At 41.0% G+C, this 19089-nt stretch overlaps 1 protein-coding gene across 2 annotated transcripts; it reads right to left on the bottom strand.

Moving 5' to 3' along the window:
• Window positions 1–2782: 2782 nt before the first annotated feature.
• Window positions 2783–12513, bottom strand: TMEM202 (transmembrane protein 202). Of its 2 annotated transcripts, XM_003818562.4 has the most exons (5): window positions 12407–12513; window positions 11903–12158; window positions 4061–4210; window positions 3595–3726; window positions 2783–3121 (listed from the first exon to the last, which is right to left on the bottom strand). In XM_003818562.4, exons 1-5 carry the CDS (start codon window positions 12485–12487, stop codon window positions 2925–2927), a joined length of 816 nt encoding a protein of 271 aa, XP_003818610.1. In that variant the 5' UTR covers window positions 12488–12513; the 3' UTR covers window positions 2783–2924. The 2 variants fall into 2 exon arrangements, with proteins under 2 accessions (XP_003818610.1, XP_054954474.1); XM_055098499.1 differs by lacking the exon at window positions 3595–3726 and having other exon boundaries at window positions 12407–12491.
• Window positions 12514–19089: the final 6576 nt, after the last annotated feature.

The following is a 19089-nucleotide window of genomic DNA, read 5'->3' as shown; positions in this document are numbered from 1 at the left end:
GTCTAGGGCTTTAGCTTGAATCATACCATTGCTTTTTCTTTTTTCCAGTCTATGAAAATTTTATCTCATTTTGACTGGACTATTCTCTCTCTCTCTCCCTCTCTCTCTTCCCACTTAACCTATTATAAAATATATATGGAACAAAGAGAGTGCACGAAAGGGTAATTTACTGAGCTATCTGACTGGAAATTCACTTAAGTTTTTTGTTTGTTTGTTTGTTTTTTGAGACAGGGTCTCACACTCTGTCGCCCAGGCTGGAGTGCAGTGACTCAATCCCAGCTCACTGCAACCTCAGCCTCCCAGGTTCAAGCAATTCTTCTGCCTCAGCTTCCCAAGTAGCTGGGATTACAGGTGCATGCCACCATGCCTGGCTAATTTTTGTGTTTTTAGTAGAGACGGAGTCTCACCATGTTGGCCAGGCTGGTCTCGAACTCCTGGTCTCAAGTGATCCGCCCGCCTTGGCCTTCCAGAGTGCTGGGATTACAGGTGTAAGCCATAGCACCCGGCCCAATTAAGCTTTTTAAGGAATTATTTACAAGCAAAGAAAAAGAGAAAAAAGAAAATAGCATTCAGTTTCTAAAGGAGCAATGAAAATTGTCTTTGCTTAAAAGATAATTCTCCAGTAGCGAAGTGGAAAACTTAGTTATAATTACTGCCAATTATCCTCTAATAGCCAGGGCACTTGTTACTTTCTTTCTTTCTTTTCTTTTTTCTTTTTTTTCTTTTTTGAGATGAAGTCTCACTCTGTTGCCCAGGTTGGAGTGCAATGGAGCACTCTCGGCTCACTGCAACCTCCGCCTCCCGGGTTTCAAGCAATTCTCCTACCTCAGCTTCCCAAGTAGCTGGGAATACAGGTGCCTGCCACCACGCCTGGCTAATTTTTGTATTTTTAGTAGAGACGGGGTTTCACCGTGCTAGCCAGGCTGGTCTCGAACTCCCGACCTCAGGCAATCCGCCTGCCTTGGCCTCCCAAAGTGCTGGGATTACAGGCGTGAGCCATCGTACCTGGCGTTACTTTCTTATTATCTCGCTTCTTCCACCTTCACTCAGACTTACTTTCTTCTCTTCACCCCATTTAGAACTTTTGTTCCCTGAAGAGTCATCAGTGTTTAGCATCCTGTCAATTTAGTCATATAATGAAAGTATTCAAACTAAATTACGAATAAAGATTGTGAACCCAGTGAGTACTTAACCAGTTAATGTATAGGTTAGAGTTTGTGTGAGTGGTAATGTGAGGAGGGAGAGTTGGCTTTGACTACATGTCTGTTCTTATAACCAGACAAAGGCCCAGAAACAGCCTGAAGAGCCTCTGAACTAAGGCCACTTGAAGTAAGGAGGCACAAGTAATTCTGCCATAACGAAACTCACCTGATTGGAAGAGGGGCATGAAGAAGGGGTTTTCTAAGGCAGGATCAAAATGAGGTGTGTGTATATATGTCTGTTTGTGTATCTGTGGGTGGGTGCATACAAGTGTGTGCTGTGTATAAGCTCCAACCCACAGGAATAAAAGCATAAGTATCAACTTAAAGGGCTTCCAGTTACCATCTGGAAATGTTTGGGAATTACTGATCAGGACCAGGATTACAAGAATTATATAATTGCTCAATGTCTATTATTTGTGTTTTCTGCAAAGGTTACTAGTGAATCTCTAAATTAAACCAAATAGACCCAAGGGCTTATCTTTACATGCAGCAAGAGGTGAAGCTGGACACTATAGTCCATTTCATTGCCAGCTTTGGGGAGAAGAATGGATCTCAACCAATACAGCAGTAGTGGCAGCAACTAAGGGTATGAAAGGCAAAATGAGTATCAGGAACTTTATGTGTGAAATCTAGTCTGAGTGTGAAAGGGATCTTTAGCCATCAAAAGACCTATTTGATTGCCTGAAAATACCACCTCCTCCCTCCGTACTTAGCTTTACAGGATATATAAAACATGGAAAATCTTTCAGTTTGTATAGATATAGATGTAGATGTATTATAGATATAGATAGATAGGCCTATCTATTGATCTATCATCTATCAATCTATTATCTATCTATCTATCTATCTATCTATCTATCTATCTATCTATCCGTCTGCTGAAGGAAGCCCTGTAGTCCCATTCGGCTCAGTAAAACATAATTGATGCTTAAGGATTCAAAGGGGTCACCAGCCTGTCAAGAATTTGATGGAGTTTACATGAAACTATCTTCTGGGGGCGGGGCGGGGGGAAGGAAGAATCTGATGGAATCTCTGGCTCTCTTCACAGAAGAATACATATACAAGTTTTGTATAGAATTTCAGGGAGTTTGTGGATGGCTGGTTAAGGTATCTCCCTGCCTAGGGAGAAGCAGTGGTTTTACGTAATAGACTGTAAATATTTCAAATTACCAATCCTCACAGTAAGTGGGACCTCATGGATTCCCTGGAATCTACCCAGCACCTCTCAGTTCCTTTGAGTAGTAGATCTTATATCCATTGATATTTATTCCATTTCTGGTAATGCTATTAAGTTCAGATTCAACAGTATTTGTCCAAGTGCTTTCCATCCTGAGTATACCCAAAGCCACACATAATAAAGAAAATTCCAAACAGAAGTAATTAACATTCTTCTCCATGGGCCATTCTGGTCCATGAGATCCCTGATACCCAAAGAGGTCTCTGGTCTACACACTGCATCTTTCACTAGTTTCTTTCATTCCTGACTCTAAACATTGTTGTTTTCTTTTAGAAATGTTTTTCTTAAGTGAGTTATTTACTTTATGACTATCATACATATTTTGGATCCAATGCACGCAAAAGACATTTCATCAGCTTTAATGCTGTCTCCTCAGGTAATATGGACATGATATTAAGAGAGTTTCCAAGAATTTATGTGACCATTCCCAACTCAGCTTCTCCCCTGCTTTTAAGACAAGCTATAGTTAGGTTTTCCTATCACCATCACAGTCCTGACTTTGGTAAATTTTTCTCTCTTACACTTAGAGATTCCATCTCAGACCTTGGCCCTTCATCTTTAGCAGGTGATACTGTAGTCACTTGACCAACCCCCAGCCTTGATCTCTCTGTTGGAATCACAGTGACGTTTTCATCACAGGCAGGCGATCTGGAAGTTAAGTAGTTGAGAAGAGAGATGATCCCTACGGGAAGGGAATAATTTGAGGTGAGGTTCAATAGGCAATGGTCTTTTGGCTTTTAAAATTCTTACTCATCCTTTAATAACCAGTTCAAGAGGCATCTTTTCAGTGACCCCTTCTCTCCACCAGTGGAGTTACTTTACCCTCCTGTGCTCTAATTGCATTATAATATTTCTCAGACTGATTAGGACAAAGCTTGAACCTCCTGGATTCAGATCATAGTTCCACTATTTTCTGTGTGGTCTTGGGCAAGTTACTCAACTTGTCCATGCCTCACTTTGTGATAGAGCAGGTTACTAATGCTAGGCTTTCAGACTCTAAAATCCACCCTTTCTTCATTTTGCCCCCCTGACTCTCCAAGTATCAGTGTTCTGAAAAGGAACAGTCAGTGCTTCTATTTCTCCTGGATTATACCTCCCTTTCCAGAAGCGATTTCCCTATCCATCCTTCTAGCATACAGCAGGGAAGTGACTCACCAGCAAACATGTAAAAGATGTCACTGCACCAGTTAAGATAATAGGTCCATAGGAGATCTGACTCCATGGCATCCCTAGTATGCCAGTGAACCTGTGCCACAAACAGGTTGAGGCAGAGGAGCAAGCAGGTAGCTAGGACCAGAAGGAAAGATGTCACAACCCATCAGCATCTTCAGTCTGTCTTCCCCGCCACCCCCAGCTCTTTGGCCTCCAGAGGCCATATGCATAGCAACGATCAGAAAGATAAAAACTTGGGGATTGACCAAGATGAGAGAAAGGCTCTATACCCTGGTAAAGTCAGCTAAGGTGTGTTCTATATAATTAGATAAGGCAGATAGCTGGCAAGTTGGTGTGATACTGAAGAAGAGCAAAGAGATAAGAAAAAGAGTATGAGAGTTCCACAGAGAAAATTTGTTACTTTGACTATTTTACCATGGTAAAATACCCTGCCAGTCTAGGTCTGTACCTGAGATGAAGCTGAGCATGGATAACTTCAGATCCAAGTTGGTGGTCATGCTTCCTCGATTAGGGATCCAAGAGCTGAAGAGCCAGCCAAGGCCAGTAAGCATGGTAAAGACAGAGATAAGAAAGAAGGCCCTGGAATATTGGAGATAATCTGCATGAAGAAGAGGAAAGGAGGAGCGTGGTTAGTCCAGTGAGGGACCTTCCCTTAAAAAGGCCAGATAGAGTCTAAGAGAAGGATGTAAGAACAAAGGATGATGGAGCAGAGCTTGCTACATGACATCCTTTTTGCTTGGAATTTCTTTACTATGATTGTTAAACTAAAGATAATATACAAATACTTCTGCATGCATTGAGTTAGATATAAACTAGCTTATAAGAGGTGTCACCAGTGACAAAACAGATTAAACCTTTTTCTTGTTTCTAATTCTAATTCTAAAAGTAGTAAGTAATACGCGTTCAACATAAGTATTCAAAAGACTACAAAAGAACAAAGAAGCAGGAAAAAAATCAGCCACAATTTGACTACCTAGAGGCAACCATTGTTAATATTTTATATTTCTACCCTCTGTACATAGTAGATATGATACTAGATATCATGTGGGTTTTTTTCTTAAGAATATATGATGTGATTTTCCCCATTATCTGTTGTAAATATTATTTTCAATGGCTACAAAATATTCTATCATATTAATATACTTTGCTTAATGATTTACCCATTGTTTAGTTCCATTTGTTTTTCACTTCCAGCTCTATCTGGCATGTACAGGCCTTGTCAGCCTATGACTACAAAATGAAGTCACATTTACTTTATTTATCTATCTATTTATTTTATTATTATTTTTTTGAGACAGAGTCTCACTCTGTCACCCAGAGTAGCTGAGATTACAGGCACATGCCACTATGCCTGGCTAATTTTTGTTTTTTTTTAGTAGAAACAGGGTTTCACCATGTTGGCCAGGCTGGTCTTGAACTCCTGACCTCAGGTGATCTGCCCGCCTTGGCCTCTCAACGTGCTGGGATTAAAGGCGTGAGCCACCTCGCCCAGCCTCATTTACTTTAATTCCATATTATGATGATTTCAAGCCCCAATTTACCAAACTGCAGGAACTTACCACAAAGTGTTTCCCCCAACTTTTTTTTTTTATTCTGAGAGTCCCCCAAAGTCCTATCTCATATTTGTTCAAGTTGCTCTTATCCAAGTGCCACACCTCTCCTTCTTCCATCTTTGGCTCTAGGTGTCTTCTCTTTGGCTCTGCCACTGTGGACTGGATGTTGGTAAGAGAGCAGCAGGGATATGCTCAACCTTACTTTTTGCTACCACATCCCTAAGATGGAACAGGTTCTTCGACTTCCCCATCAATATTTTACTGAAGATTTAGAAGATAACTTATAATTACAAGTAGCTATAGCTTTTCTGAGCTACCAGACACCCAGGAATATCTTCAGTATCCCTTATAAGGTGCCTCCTTATCTAGCTTCTTTTGCTGTCCCGATGTAGCAGGGACCAGCTCACCCCCACCCCAGTGGTTAGAAAGTTCTCTAACCACTTATATGCCTAAGAATCCAAGTCCAGCTTCTGAGTAACCCAGAGAGCAGAAATTATGTATCAAGCTTATCCAGTCTAATATCTTCCTCCTTGTTTCATTTTGTTCTCCAGAACCTGCCACTTACTAATATGATAAATTGCAGGAATTTCCATTCAGAGAAACCACACCCCTATCCACAGATGTTAAGTTGCTCTGTAGCCCTAACAAGTGAGCCACATTAAAACATAGTAATTCACAAGCTGCACATTTTCTGAAGACTGGGTTATGCAGAATTAGCATTATATGTAGCCAGCCAGAACATAAGCCCAGATTGAGCTGTATGAAGCCCAGGGTAACAGGCAGCCTTTGTGGTATTTAGTCCACAATCCTCCTTGAGCTCTAGCAGCCCTTGTCTATAGCCCTTGACTATTGTCTGTATAGCCCTCGGACTATAGCTAACTGGACTAAGCATGGGAACCTGACCCATCCTGGGACAATTTTATTCTTATGCTTAGAAATTGGATTTCCCCTTTTGCTTGCTTGAACTGAGAAGATGTAAAGTTTGACCAGGGTATCACCTTTTAGGCACTTACACACTAATAAACAGGAAAAACTGAGCTGTAGAGATAAAACAAAACATAAACAAAGCTGAATGACAAAGTGACTGTAGAAAATCTGAGTGACTGGCTGGCTTGATTTTCTTTATCTGAGATCCCAGCCTCCTCTGGAATCCCCTAAGGTCCAGCAAACTTCCTGCCTTGGGAGTCTATGTTATTCTTCTGAGCCACATTTTTTTTTCTTTATCTTTTTCTTTGAGACGGGGTCTCAGTCTGTAACCCAGGCTGGAGCGCAGTAGCATGATCTCTACTCACTGCAGCCTCCAACTCCCAGACTCAAGCTATCCTCCCACCTCAGCCTCTTGAGTAGCTGGGACCACAGGTGCACACCACCACACCTGGCTAATTTTTTGTATTTTTGGTGGAGGTGGGGTTTCACCATGTTGCCCAGGCTGGTCTCGAACTCCTGAGCTCAAGCGATCTGCCCACCTCAGCCTCCCAAAGTGCTGGGATTACAGTCTTGAGCCACCACACCTGGCCGATTCTTCTGAATCTTTAGAAATAAGTTCACTCTTTAGCTTGCACTAATTCAAATGATTTTAATATTCAAAACACCAAGGAGCACTGTCGAGGATATTTCCTGTCCAACTCCAGCCTAACATATAAAGTCCAGTTCCTCTTCTACCATGAGGAGAATACTGCAACTTTATATATTTCTTACAATTCTCTCTGTGTTACCTTCTCATCTCCTGAAAACTACATAAACAAGATCCTCACAACTCCGAAGGAACAATTTAAAGATTTGCAGCATAGAAGAGTCTAACCTTCCCAAAGTAACCAAGTCTATTAGGAATAATCATATACAACAAATTATATAAACAAACTAAACACTTATGTTCAGAGTCTAAGACATCTGCATTTGGTTAACTTTATAGTTTTTTAATTCATATTACTCTAAATAAATAAATGTCCAAAAGCTGATTTCAAGCTTCTATCTCCTGTAACACCAAAGCTAATTTCAGCTTTTAAACAACAGTTTTTACAACAGCTTACTCATCAAAGTTTCAAAAATCTTAGGATCTAAATCACAAAAGGCTCTGCTTGTATGTTTCTGTAAGAAGCCTTGGTCCGGAAAAAGGAGTGCCTGAGATAAAATGAACACCCCTGTGTCACCTGTCTGGGTCAACTGTATCCAAACATTTTTGATGTTTTCCTTACTGATATACTTTGATGCAGACTTAAGTTACAAGAATACCAAGGCACCTCTCCCAGCTTACTGAAACTAATACCTTGGGAAGAGAAAGGATGTCACTTTCAATTTGAGGAGGAAGTACAAATCATCTGAAAAACTTGGTAAGATTTTCGTAGATGTTCTCGGGATCAGCCCAGCATCAGTCAGCGATGCTACACTTCAGAGTACCATTGGGTGAGATGTAAAACCCCTACCAAGATTGGAGGGGGCATCACCCAACCAGAAAGCAGTAGTGTTCTGTGGCATCCCCTCAGATCTCAGTGAAATGAGAACGTTCACCATTTGGCAGTTTGTAAATAATGGGCGGGATCTCCTTCTACTGTTGTGGAAGTAAAAGTTGGCCAGGGAGCTTTTGGAAAGTGGTGTTGCTGGAGACAAGCTGGGGAATCAGCTCACTTATTTAGCCAAATCTGAACTTCCACGCTGCTGCCATTGTGACCGCTTTCAAGGCACGGAAGGCAGCATACAACTTCTCCAGGCTCAGATGAGGTGCCCCAAGTGGGTGGTTTTGGAATGGAAACAATCCTGGGTGGAGACTTAGGACCCTGAAGAGGTATCTATGAAATCTGCTTAGTATTTAAGTCCCCTCGTAACCCAGTTGGAGTGCCAGAATAAAGCATCCCTACACAGCTTGGCAATGTGTACTATATGGTTGTTCCTAGGGTCCTAACTCTAGGGTGCCCAGTGCCTTGACAAAAAGACTTACCCTTTCTTTCCCACGCTCTGCAAAACAGTTCAAACTACTCTCTGTGGCAATATATCCTTTATATTTCAGCCTGATCTCACCAGTGCTATGGGAAAATAACAGAAGGGTCTGTTCTACACTTGAGATTTCCTAGTAAAAGTGAAGAATACTGTCCTTTCCTCCCCATCCCTTCTTCATCCCATTAGCAACAGCCACAACAGAGAGGCTGTCAGTCATCTAGACCCAGGTGAAGTCAGAGACAGAAGCACAACACCCTGAAGTGAGCCCAGGGAATAGGAATATGAGCATGCACATTCTTAAACACACCTGAGATAGCCCCTGTGAAACTTACGAAAATGACTTATGAAAGGAAACTGTCAGGGAGGGGAACGAAATTCTTGCAATCCAGTAGGTAAAAGTTTGAAGTCATTGAATTGAACAGTAATTATTAGACAATAATGTATTCGGAGGCCAGGTGCAGTGGCTCATGCCTGTAATCCGAGCACTTTGGGAGGCCGAGGCAGGCAGATCACCTGAGATCAGGAGTTCAAGACCTGCCTGGCTAACATGGTGAAACCCCATCTCTACTAAAAACACAAAAATTAGCTGGGTGCAGTGGCGCACACCTGTAATCCCAGCTACTTGGGAGGCTGAGGCAGGAGAATTGCTTGAACCCGGGAGGGAGAGGTTGCAGTGAGCCAAGATCGCGCCACTGCACTCCAGCCTGGGTGACAGAATGAGATTCGATCTCAAAAATAAATAGATAAATAAATAAATAAATAATGTATTCGGGCAATAATAACATTATATTGTCACAGGGAGATGAGGCCTGGACATTTTGCTTACATTGTGGGATATTTCTTATGAGATCTGTATTGCAGATTAATTACTGACTCTTGAATTAGAGCTAGTTATAATAACATGGAAAATAGAGTGGATACTTGATTTATACTTATGCACCTTAAGGATTCAGTTGACTTTCTCTAAATAATTACAGTCTATAGAGATAAAACAAAGCATAAACAAAGGTGAGTGACAAAGTGACTTCACAAAATCTGAGTGACTGGCTGGCTTGATTTCCTTGATTTTCTTTATCTGCATAAAGGTGAATCCAGGGCTCCAAGAAATAAACTATTCACTGCTTTAAGTGACATAATTTCGGGATTCTAATGTATTAATTTTTTTCTTTTTTGAGACAGGGTCTCACTGTGTCACCCAGGCTAGAGTACAGTAGCTCAATCTCGGCTGACAACAACCTCTGCATCCCAGGCTCAAGCAATTCTCCACTTCGGCCTCCCAAGTAACTGGGATTGCAGGTGCTCACTACCACGCCCAGCTAATTTTTGTATTTTTTGTAGAGACAGAGTTTTACCTTGTTGCTCAGGCTGGTCTTGAACTCCTAAGCTCAAGTGATCCCCCACCTCAGCCTTCCAAAGTGCTGATATCAGAGGTGTTTGAACCAGAACAACTCCATCTTGAATAGGGGCTGGTTAAAATAAGGCTGAAACCTACTGGGCTGCATTCCCAGGAGGTTAAGGCATTCTTAGTCACTGAATGATAGGAGGTCAGCACAAAATACAGGTCATAAAGACCTTGCTGATAAAACAGGCTGTGGTAAAGAAGCTAGCCAAAACCCGCTAAAACCAAGATGGCAACAAAAGTGACCTCTGATCATCCTCACTGCTCATTATACATGAATTATAATGCATTAGCATACTAAAAGACACTCCCACCAGTGCCATGACAGTTAACAAATGCCATGGCAATGTCAGGAATTTACCTTATATGGTCTAAAAAGGGGAGAAACCCTTAGTTCCGGGAATTGCCCACCTCTTTCCCCAAAAACTTATGAATATAATTCACCCCTTGTTTAGCATATAATAAAGAAATAGCCATAAAAATGGGCAAACAGCAGCCCTCGGGGCTCCTCTTCCTATGGAGTAGCCATTCTTTTATTCCTTTACTTTCTTAAATTTGCTTTCACTTTACTCTATGGACTCATCTTGAATTCTTTCTTGCCCAAGATCCAAGAACCCTCTCCTGGGATCTGGATCAGGACCCCTTTCTGGTAACACTGGGATTACAGGCGTGAGCCACCACACCCAGCCCTAATTTATTAAAAATTTAAATAATAATCTTAAGGATGAAATTTTAGCCTGGGCACCCAGTTACATAAATATGATTGCAGCTTAATCTTTTTGCCTAAACCTTTTAATCCATTTCTAGTTATTTCCTTGGAATTAATTTCTAGAAATGGAATTATTTACTCAAAGGAGATGAACATTTTTAAGTCTCTGGATACACCTAATCATATTGCTTTGGTTATACCAATTTGCATGGCATGTACAGGAATGCGTATGGGAGTGATAGCAGTTGCATTATCATTTAAAAATCTGTTAATGTGGTTGAAAAGTTACATCTTGTTATTTATTTGATTTACCTTTCTTTAATGATTGAGGTTAAATTATTTTTCCTATGTTTATTATATAGTTATAGTTCTTCTTTTGTGCATGTCCGTTCAAAAAGAACTTATTTATTTGAGTTTGTGTCTTTGTAATACTTTGTGTATCCTTTTACTATATTAAGGCCATTAACCTTTATCTTTCATAATTGTTGCAAATATTTTCTCTAGTTTTCGTTTTATGCAGTTGAATTGTCTGTCTGCCTTTGATTTTAGTTTCTTCTCAAGATCATGCAGGATACTGTCCCTTAATATCAAATGTCACAGCCCATGGCCAAACAACTGATGCTGTACCTCAGAGTTGGGCACAGGTGCTCCCCTCCTGCTTATGTGAGGAGAATAGATGGGACCCCTGCTTATGTGATGAGAATAGATGCTTTACTCACATATGTTTTCTTTCACAATACCCATTTCTTTGTGTAAATGTATATCTTGCGGGTGATGGGAAAACTGTCAGTATAATGATATCTTTCCTCTAAGTTTTTGGTTTGATTGAAAAATTCATGCATATGATATTTTTAGCCCCAAAAACTTATTTTAAAATATTTTGTGTTGCACTTTCAGATTTATTTAAATTCACATAAAATTTGACATAAATAACATTATCTTCATAGCTGGCATTTGTTATACCACATATCTAACGTACATTTAAGTTCTATTCCACTGCTAGGAGAAGAACAAGCTGACCTTGAAAGTTAAATCTAATAGAGGTTAAGATATTTGCTTTATCTTCCAGCTATGATCAATCACTTCTCTTCTAATTCTGCAAGCCACATTAGAATACCAATCACATTGCTTAGCAGTAACACCTTGTAAATGAGTTATTCCTAGGGCAGGCATGGTGGCTTACACCTATAGTCCCGGTACTTTGGGAGGATCACTTGAGGCCAGGACTTTGAGACCAGCCTGGGAAATATAATGAGAACTTGTCTCTACAAAAGAAAAAAAATTTTTTTTAAATTAAAAATTAGCCAGGAGTGTTGGCACACATCTGTAGTTCCACCTACTCAGGAGGTTGAGCAGGAAGATTGCTTGAGTCCTGGAGGTGGAGACTGCAGTGAGCAATGATAGCGCTTTTGCACTTCGGCTAGGCGATAGAGCAAGAGCCTGTCTCAAAAAACAAACAAACAAACAAAAACAGTTCTTCCCATAAAGAGAGTATAACCCATTATTTAGGACAGGAAACAACCTGGAATAGGAGAGAGAAAGGGCACACTGAGGATACCAAAGAAAGATCCATCCTGCACTTGGAGAGGTGAAGGCCAAAAGATCTTGGAGGAAGAAACATGAAGGGCCAATTTGTGTGAGCAGAAAGCTCTGCAATTGTGTAGGGCCTGTGGCATTTAATTCGGTGGCACTCACAGGGTGGCTTGGGTGTGTGGCTCCAGCACAGCTCATGGTTGCATAAGGTCCAGAGTCCTGCGTAGAACTCAAGGCCATTCTTGATCACCAGAAACTGTACCCAGTTCAGTGGGGACATGGCGATCAGCATTAGGAGGCTAAAACTACAGAGGCTGCCACAGAGCGTTCGGATATAGATGTGTGCCTGATCCATAAGCTGCTGCTGCCTTTGGGATGACATCGAGGCACTTCGATGTTTCTTGGCAGGGATGGTAGGCTACAAGGATGAGGGAAATATTGCCTACCCGAAAGAATAACCCCTGATCCCCAGGGTCACCCGCTCTTCTCTACCTCAAGCATTCCCATGTGTGTTTGATTTATGGATATTTTTCCCTACTCCTAAAAAAAAAAAAAAAACCCACAATTTTCAGGGTGATCTTTTCTGTCTTTAGGATGCTCTGTGTAGCCCTGCCTTTAAGTAAGTTCTCTTCTTCCCATCTGACTTTCAATTAGATACCTCCTCACCCTTTGGTATTTCCGGTTCCCCTTTATTTTGGGAACCTCAGGACTGTGGAAAGTCAAGGTTAAATGTTCCCTTTGCTCCATCTTGGCAGTCAGTTATCTTTCTAACTGCCACGGAATTTGTCTCTGCATCTCCTCACACATGCTGGCAGAAGCAAAAAGGGCCAGGACCCATGGCATAGATCCTGTTTCTGTTTTATATTTTTGGTCTGGTCAGATCAGGAAGAAATCACCACATTTTAAGCACGTGTATGTATGTGTGATGCTCCCCACCCTCCATTCTCCACCTACTCCCAACTCTTTTATTAAATAAATCCACAAATATTTTGTTAGCAGTGGCTGTGTGTCAGGCTTTGTGCTAGCTTCTGGGACACAAAAATAAATAAGACACAGTTCCCTCATAGCAAATAAAAAAAGGGGAACTCATATGCTTGTTGGCCACATGTATTTCTTCTTTTGAAAAGTGTTCATGCCCTTTGCCCACTTTTTAATGGGGTTATTTGTCTTTTTCTTGTAAATTTATTTGAGTTCCTTACAGATGCTGGATATTAGACCTTTGTCAGATGCATAGTTTGCAAAAAAATTTTCCCTTTCTGTAGGTTTTCTGTGTACGCTATTGATAGTTTCTTTTGCTATGCAGAAGCTCTTTAGTTTAATTAGATCCCATTTGTCAATTTTTGCTTTTGTTGCAATTGCTTTTGGCATCTTCATCATGAAATCTTTGCTGGTTTCTATGTTCAGATCATTAGAGAAATTAAAACCACAATGAGATACCATCTCACACCAGTCAGAATGGCTATTATAAAAAGTCAAAAAAATAACAGACTGTGGCGAGGTTGTGGAGAAAAAGGAACACATACACTGTTGATGGGAGTGTAAATTATTAATTCAAACATTGTGGAAAGCAGTGTGATGATTCCTCAAAGACATAAAGACAGAAAGAACTACCATTTGACCCAGCAATCCCATTTTTGGGTATATGCCCAAAGGGATAGAAATCATTCTATCATAGAGACACATGCACATGTATGTTCACTGAAGCACTATTCACAATAGCAAAGACATGGAATCAACATAAATTCCCACCAATCGTAGACTGGATAAAGAAAATGTGGCACATATCCACCATGGAATACTATGCAGCTATAAAAAAGAACAAGATCCTGGGCTTTGCAGGAAGATGGGTAGAGCTGGAGGCCATTATCCTTAGCAAACTAATGCAGGAACAGAAAACCAAATACTGCATGTTCCTACTTATAAGTGGGAACATGGACACATAGAGGGGAACAACAGACCCTGGGGCCTATTGGAGGGTGGGGGGTGGGAGGAGGGAGAGAGTCAGGACAAATAACTAATAAGTACTAGGCTTAATACCTGGGTGATGAAATCTGTACAACAAACCCCCATGACATGGGTTTACCTATATAACAAATCTGCACATGTACCCCTGAACTTAGAATAAAAATTTAAAAAGGGGGCAACTCAGATATCTCTAGAACTCTATTGGTTGTGGTTATAATTTAAAATTATATCCCTATCAGTATCCAGTAGCCTGGAGTTCATGCCAGGTTTGTCTCAATAGGCTCATGAACCAGTCTGTCAGTCATGGTCCTTCATACAGCGTCCATCTTTTTCTCCCTTTTTTGCTCTGGTTCCCTCTTTTCAATGTCCTCTACTCATGAAGCCATTTAAGGGTGCTGCTATACCACTGCCACTGCTGACAGGGCCCACTATGAATATGCCAGTATCTATAGCCCAGAAGACTATAAGCCAATGTGCTAAAAGCCACTGCTCTTCAAGATACCATAGCAGTGCTGGGTTCAAAATGTTCCATATGGCCCCCAAAGGACATGTATCAGCATGCTCACAGCAGCACTCCATAATAGCCCCAAATTCAAAACTACCCAAATGCCCATCAACAGAAGAATGGAAGATTGCAGTCTATTTATACAATGAAATACTATACAGCAATACGAGTAATCTACAACCACCTGAGCAAAGAGGGATGAATCTTATCTATATAATGCTGAGCAAAAGAATCCAAACACAAAAGAGTACACATGTATGATTCTATTCATATGAAGTGCAAAACAGGCAAAACTAATCTGTGTTGTTAGAAGTCAGAAACACTCTGGGGAGTAAGATGGCTAGGTATTGGAAGGAGACATGCGAAGGGCTCTTGGAGTACTATAAAGTTTCATTCTCGATCTGTACACTGATGACCAGCTTTCTGTATGCACAATTTTTCTATATGCATGTTTTTTTGTTTTGTTTTGTTTTGTTTTTTCTTTTTTGAGGCAGAGTCTTTCTCTGTCACCTAGGCTGGAGAGTTGTGGTGTGATCTCGGCTCACTGCAACCTCTGCCTCCCAGGTTGAAGCAATTCTCCTGCCTCAGTCTCCCAAGTAGCTGGAACTACAGGTGCCTGCCACCATGCCCGGCTAATTTTTGTATTTTTAGCAAAGATGAGATTTCACTCTGTTGACCAGGCTGGGCTTGAACTCCTGACCTCAAGTGATCTGCCTGCCTCAACCTCCCAAAGTATCTATATGCATGTTATACTTCAACTAAAAGTTAAAAGAGGCCGCATGTGGTGGTTCATACCTGTAATCCCAGCACTCTGGGAGGCCAAGGCGGGCAGATCACTTGAGGTCAGGAGTTTGAGATCAGCCTGATCAACATGGCAAAACCCCATATCTACTAAAAATATAAAAATTAGCTGGGCATGGTGGCAGGTGCCTGTAACTCCAGCTACTTGGGAGGCTGAGGCAGGAGAATTGCTGGATACTGGGAGGCGGAGTTTGCAGTGAGCTGAGATCACACCATTGCACTCCAGCCTGGGCAACAAAAGCGAAACTCTGTCTCAAAAAAAAAAAAAGAAAAAAAAGAATAATTTGAATATATGAATCAAGAAGCTTAAAAATGTTTGCATCTTTTGTCTCAGTAATTTCATCCCTAAAATCTAAAAAATCAATAACTAAGATTATTACAGCTTATTTCTATAACCTCCCATCTACCAGGAACTGTGCTAGGTGCTTTATATACATTAACCTACTTGCTTTCTGAATCACATTTTTTCACTTTATTTTCTGATTTGTTATTGCTAATGAATAAATTATTTTTTCAATGTATTTACCTTTTATCTGATCATTTGACTGAATTATTTAAATTCTAATCATTCTGTTGGCCAATTTCTCTTAGATTTTCTAGGTAAACATCCTATCATCTGCAAATGATGATCATTCTGTTTCTCCCTTTACAAAATATGTCATATTGCACTGGCCAGGCACGGTGGCTCATGCCTGTAATCTAACACTTTGGGAGGCCGAGGCAGGTGGATCACTTGAGGTCAGGCATTCAAGACCAGCCTGGCCAACATGGTGAAACCCTGTCTCTACTAAAAATACAAAAAAAAAATTAGCTGGGTGTGGTGGCACGCACCTGCAATCCCAGCTACTCAGGAGGCTGAAGCAGGAGAAACGCTTGCACCTGGGGGGCAGAGGTTGTAGTGAGCCAAGACCACACCACTGCATTCCAGCCTGGGCAACAAAGCAAGACTCCATCTAAAAAAAAAAAAAGTCATATTGCATTGATTAGACCCTTTAGAATAGTCCTCATGAAGTATTAAGGGTGGTGGGCATCGTTATATTACTCTTGACTTTAATGAAACTGGCTTTATTGGTCTTTGTTTATTTGTGTATTCATTTCTGTGTTAAAGAATTCCATTCCATTTCTATTTTATCAAGATTTTAAAATTTAGAATGGCTGTATCAAATTCCCTCTTAGCCTCTAGAATATGGCTTTTCTTCTTTAATCTATTTAGTGTAAAAATTTCATTGATGCATTTCTTAACATTTATCTAATTTTACATTCCTCTAATAATGTATTTATGAATATAGTACATTATTCTTTAATATACTGTTAGGAGTATTTGTTTATATACTCAAGCCAAGAATAATCTAGAATTTTAAAAATATATCCACATGTTTAGATTTTTTTTTTTAGTTTTAATATATTATGGTCAAATAACATGTCCTACAAGAACTCTTTTCCTTTTGGAATTTAGTAACATTTGTCATTTAGCCAGTTTTCCTAAACGTCCTTTAGGCATTTAAAGACAATGTGTAAAAAAAATAAAAAATAAAAAATAAATAAAATATAAAAACAATGTGTAAAGTATAAAGTTTTAAATATATTTGTGTAGAATATAAGATTCTAAATCTATCACATTAAAATTATCAATAATATTCAGGTTGTTCCTATTCTTGTTAGTTTTTTCTCCACTTGATAAAATAAAAAATAGTCCGGGCACAGTGGCTCACGCCTGTAATTCCAGCACTTTGGGAGGCTGGAGGCAAATCGCTTGAGCCCAGAAGTTCAAGACCAGCCTGGGCAACATGGTGAAACCCCGTCTCTACAAAAAAAAAAATTAGCCAGGTGTGGTGGCGCATGTCTGAGGTCCCAGCTACTGGGGGGACTGAGGTGGGAAGATTGCTTGGGCCAGGGAGGTTGAGGATTCAGTGAGCCGTGTTTATGCCACTACATTCCAGCCTGGGTGACAGAGTGAGATCCTGTCTCAAATAGATAAATAATAAAAATGAAATAAAAATAGACTGTTAGCTCTTTATAGGTGCACATGAAAAGACGCCCCTAATATATTATCAACTGAAAAATTTACAAAATAGTGGTTACATCACGCCCTGATTTTTTGTTTTGAAGGATTATAAATGTGTGTATATAGGAAATAGTCGGGCTGGGCTGGGCACGGTGGCTCATGCTTGTAATTCCAGCACTTTGGGAGGCCGAGGTGGGCAGATCACCTGAGGTCGGGAGTTTGAGACCAGCCTGACCAAAATGGAGAAACCCCGTCTCTACTAAAAATATAAAATTAGCTGGGCATGGTGGCGCTTGCCTGTAATCCCAGCTACTCGGGAGGCTGAGGCAGGAGAATCACTTGAACCCGGGAGGCGGAGCTTGCAGTGAGCTGAGATCGTGCCATTGTACTCCAGCCTGGGCAACAAGAGCGAAACTCCATCTCAAAAAAAAAAAAAAAAAAAACCAGAAAGAAAGAAAGAGAGAAAATAGGCTGGGCGCCATGGCTCATGCCTATAAGCCCAACACCTTGTGGGGCCAAGGCAAGCAGATCTCTTGAACACGGAAGTTCAAGACCAGCCTGTGCAACGTGGCGAAACCCTGTCTCTGCTAAAAATACAAAAATTAGCCAGGCATAGTCTCAGCTACTTGGGAGGCTGAGGTGGGAGGATCACTTGAGCCTGGGATGTCGAGGCTGCAGTGAGCAGTGATTGTGCCACTGCACTCCAGTCTGGGCAACAGAACAAGACCCTGTCTCAAATAAAAAGAAAGAAAAGAAGAAAAGAAAAGAAAATGATGGTCATACATAGAAATAACCAGCCAGGCGTGGTGGCTCACACCTGTAATCCCACCACTTTGGAAGGCCAAGGTGGGTGGATCACAAGGTCAGGAGTTCAAGCCCAGCTTGGCCAACATGGTGAACCCCCATCTCTACTAAAAATACAAAAATTAGCCAAGCGTGGTGGCGGGTGCCTATAATCCCAGCTATTCGGGAGGCTGAGGCAAAGAACTGCTTGAACCCGGGAGGCAGAGGTTGCAGTAAGCCGAGATTGTGCCACTGCATGGGCACCTGGGAGACAGAGCAAGACTCCATCTCAAAAAGAAAAAAGAAAAAGAAAAAAAAAAGAAAGAACCATGCATACTATGTCATACATACATAAACAGATATATGTGCTAAAGTGATGGTAGTCTTTATCTTTCAGGCTTCTATATGGCCTCTTGGCACCATAAAGGGCTCAAGAGTGCGAAATAAGCCCTGGGAAATGCGTAAACATCAGAAAGGACTGTGGTGACATTTCTCCGTAGCCCAGCAGATTGGGGACTTGGGTCATGAAGTTAGAAATTAATTTGTTGTAGAAAACACTTGTAATTTCTACATAGCTGAGTTGGTGAACTGAGAGTCATACTTTCTACACACAATATTGTGGTGTTTAAATTTTTCAAAATAAATACGTGTTGCTTTTACAATAAATAAATGACAGTCATTGCCTGTCCCATATCCTTTTCTAAGTGAATCTGTTCCCCTCCCTAGCACCTGCTCAAAGACGGAGCTTTGATCGTCTATGGATTAGATGACCCTACCATCCTTATCTGTAGTTTGTGTCTTTAACTTTTTTTTTTTTTTTTTTTTTTTTGAGACAGAGCCTTGCTCTGTTGCCCAGGCTGAAATGCAGTGGTGTGATCTGGGGTCACTGCAACCTCTGCCTTCCCGGTTCAAGCAATTCTCCTGCCTCAGCCTCCAGAGTAGCTGGGACTACAGGCACACACCACCACACCTGGCTAATTTTTGTATTTTTTTTAGTACAGACAGGGTTTCACCATGTTGGCCAGGCTGGTCTCAAACTCCTGACTTCAAGTGATCCACCTGCCTCGGCCTCCCAAAGTGCTGGGATTATAGGCGTGAGCCACCACACCCAGCCTACAGTATGCGTCTTTAATGTTTGGCTCAAGAATGACATCTCTTCCTAGCTGGGCCAACCAAATTTTCTCTTTGGGAACACTGGAACACTAAGAGAACGAATTGGAAATAACAGGAGAATGAAGCAGATGCAGGAAAAGGGTTGAGAGAGGGTGGGTCCTGAGAGACCAACAGGTA

This window comes from Pan paniscus, chromosome 16, assembly GCF_029289425.2.
Source record: "Pan paniscus chromosome 16, NHGRI_mPanPan1-v2.0_pri, whole genome shotgun sequence".
In the NCBI taxonomy this organism is placed as follows: Eukaryota; Metazoa; Chordata; class Mammalia; order Primates; family Hominidae; genus Pan; species Pan paniscus.
The sequence above is the reverse complement of the archived record's forward strand: the minus strand, read 5'-3'. Positions and strand labels throughout refer to the sequence as shown.

Bases quoted from the DNA above. Each gene is read 5' to 3' on its own strand.
- TMEM202 (XM_003818562.4), bottom strand. From the start codon at position 12,487: ATGGAGCAAAGGGAACATTTAACCTTGACTTTCCACAGTCCTGAGGTT. The intron at 12,159-12,406 runs GTGAGGAGGTAT...TCATCCTTGTAG, and splicing joins GGAACCGGAAATACCAAAGG to CCTACCATCCCTGCCAAGAA. The intron at 3,122-3,594 runs GTGAGTCACTTC...CCCTTCCCGTAG, and splicing joins CATCTTTTACATGTTTGCTG to GGATCATCTCTCTTCTCAAC.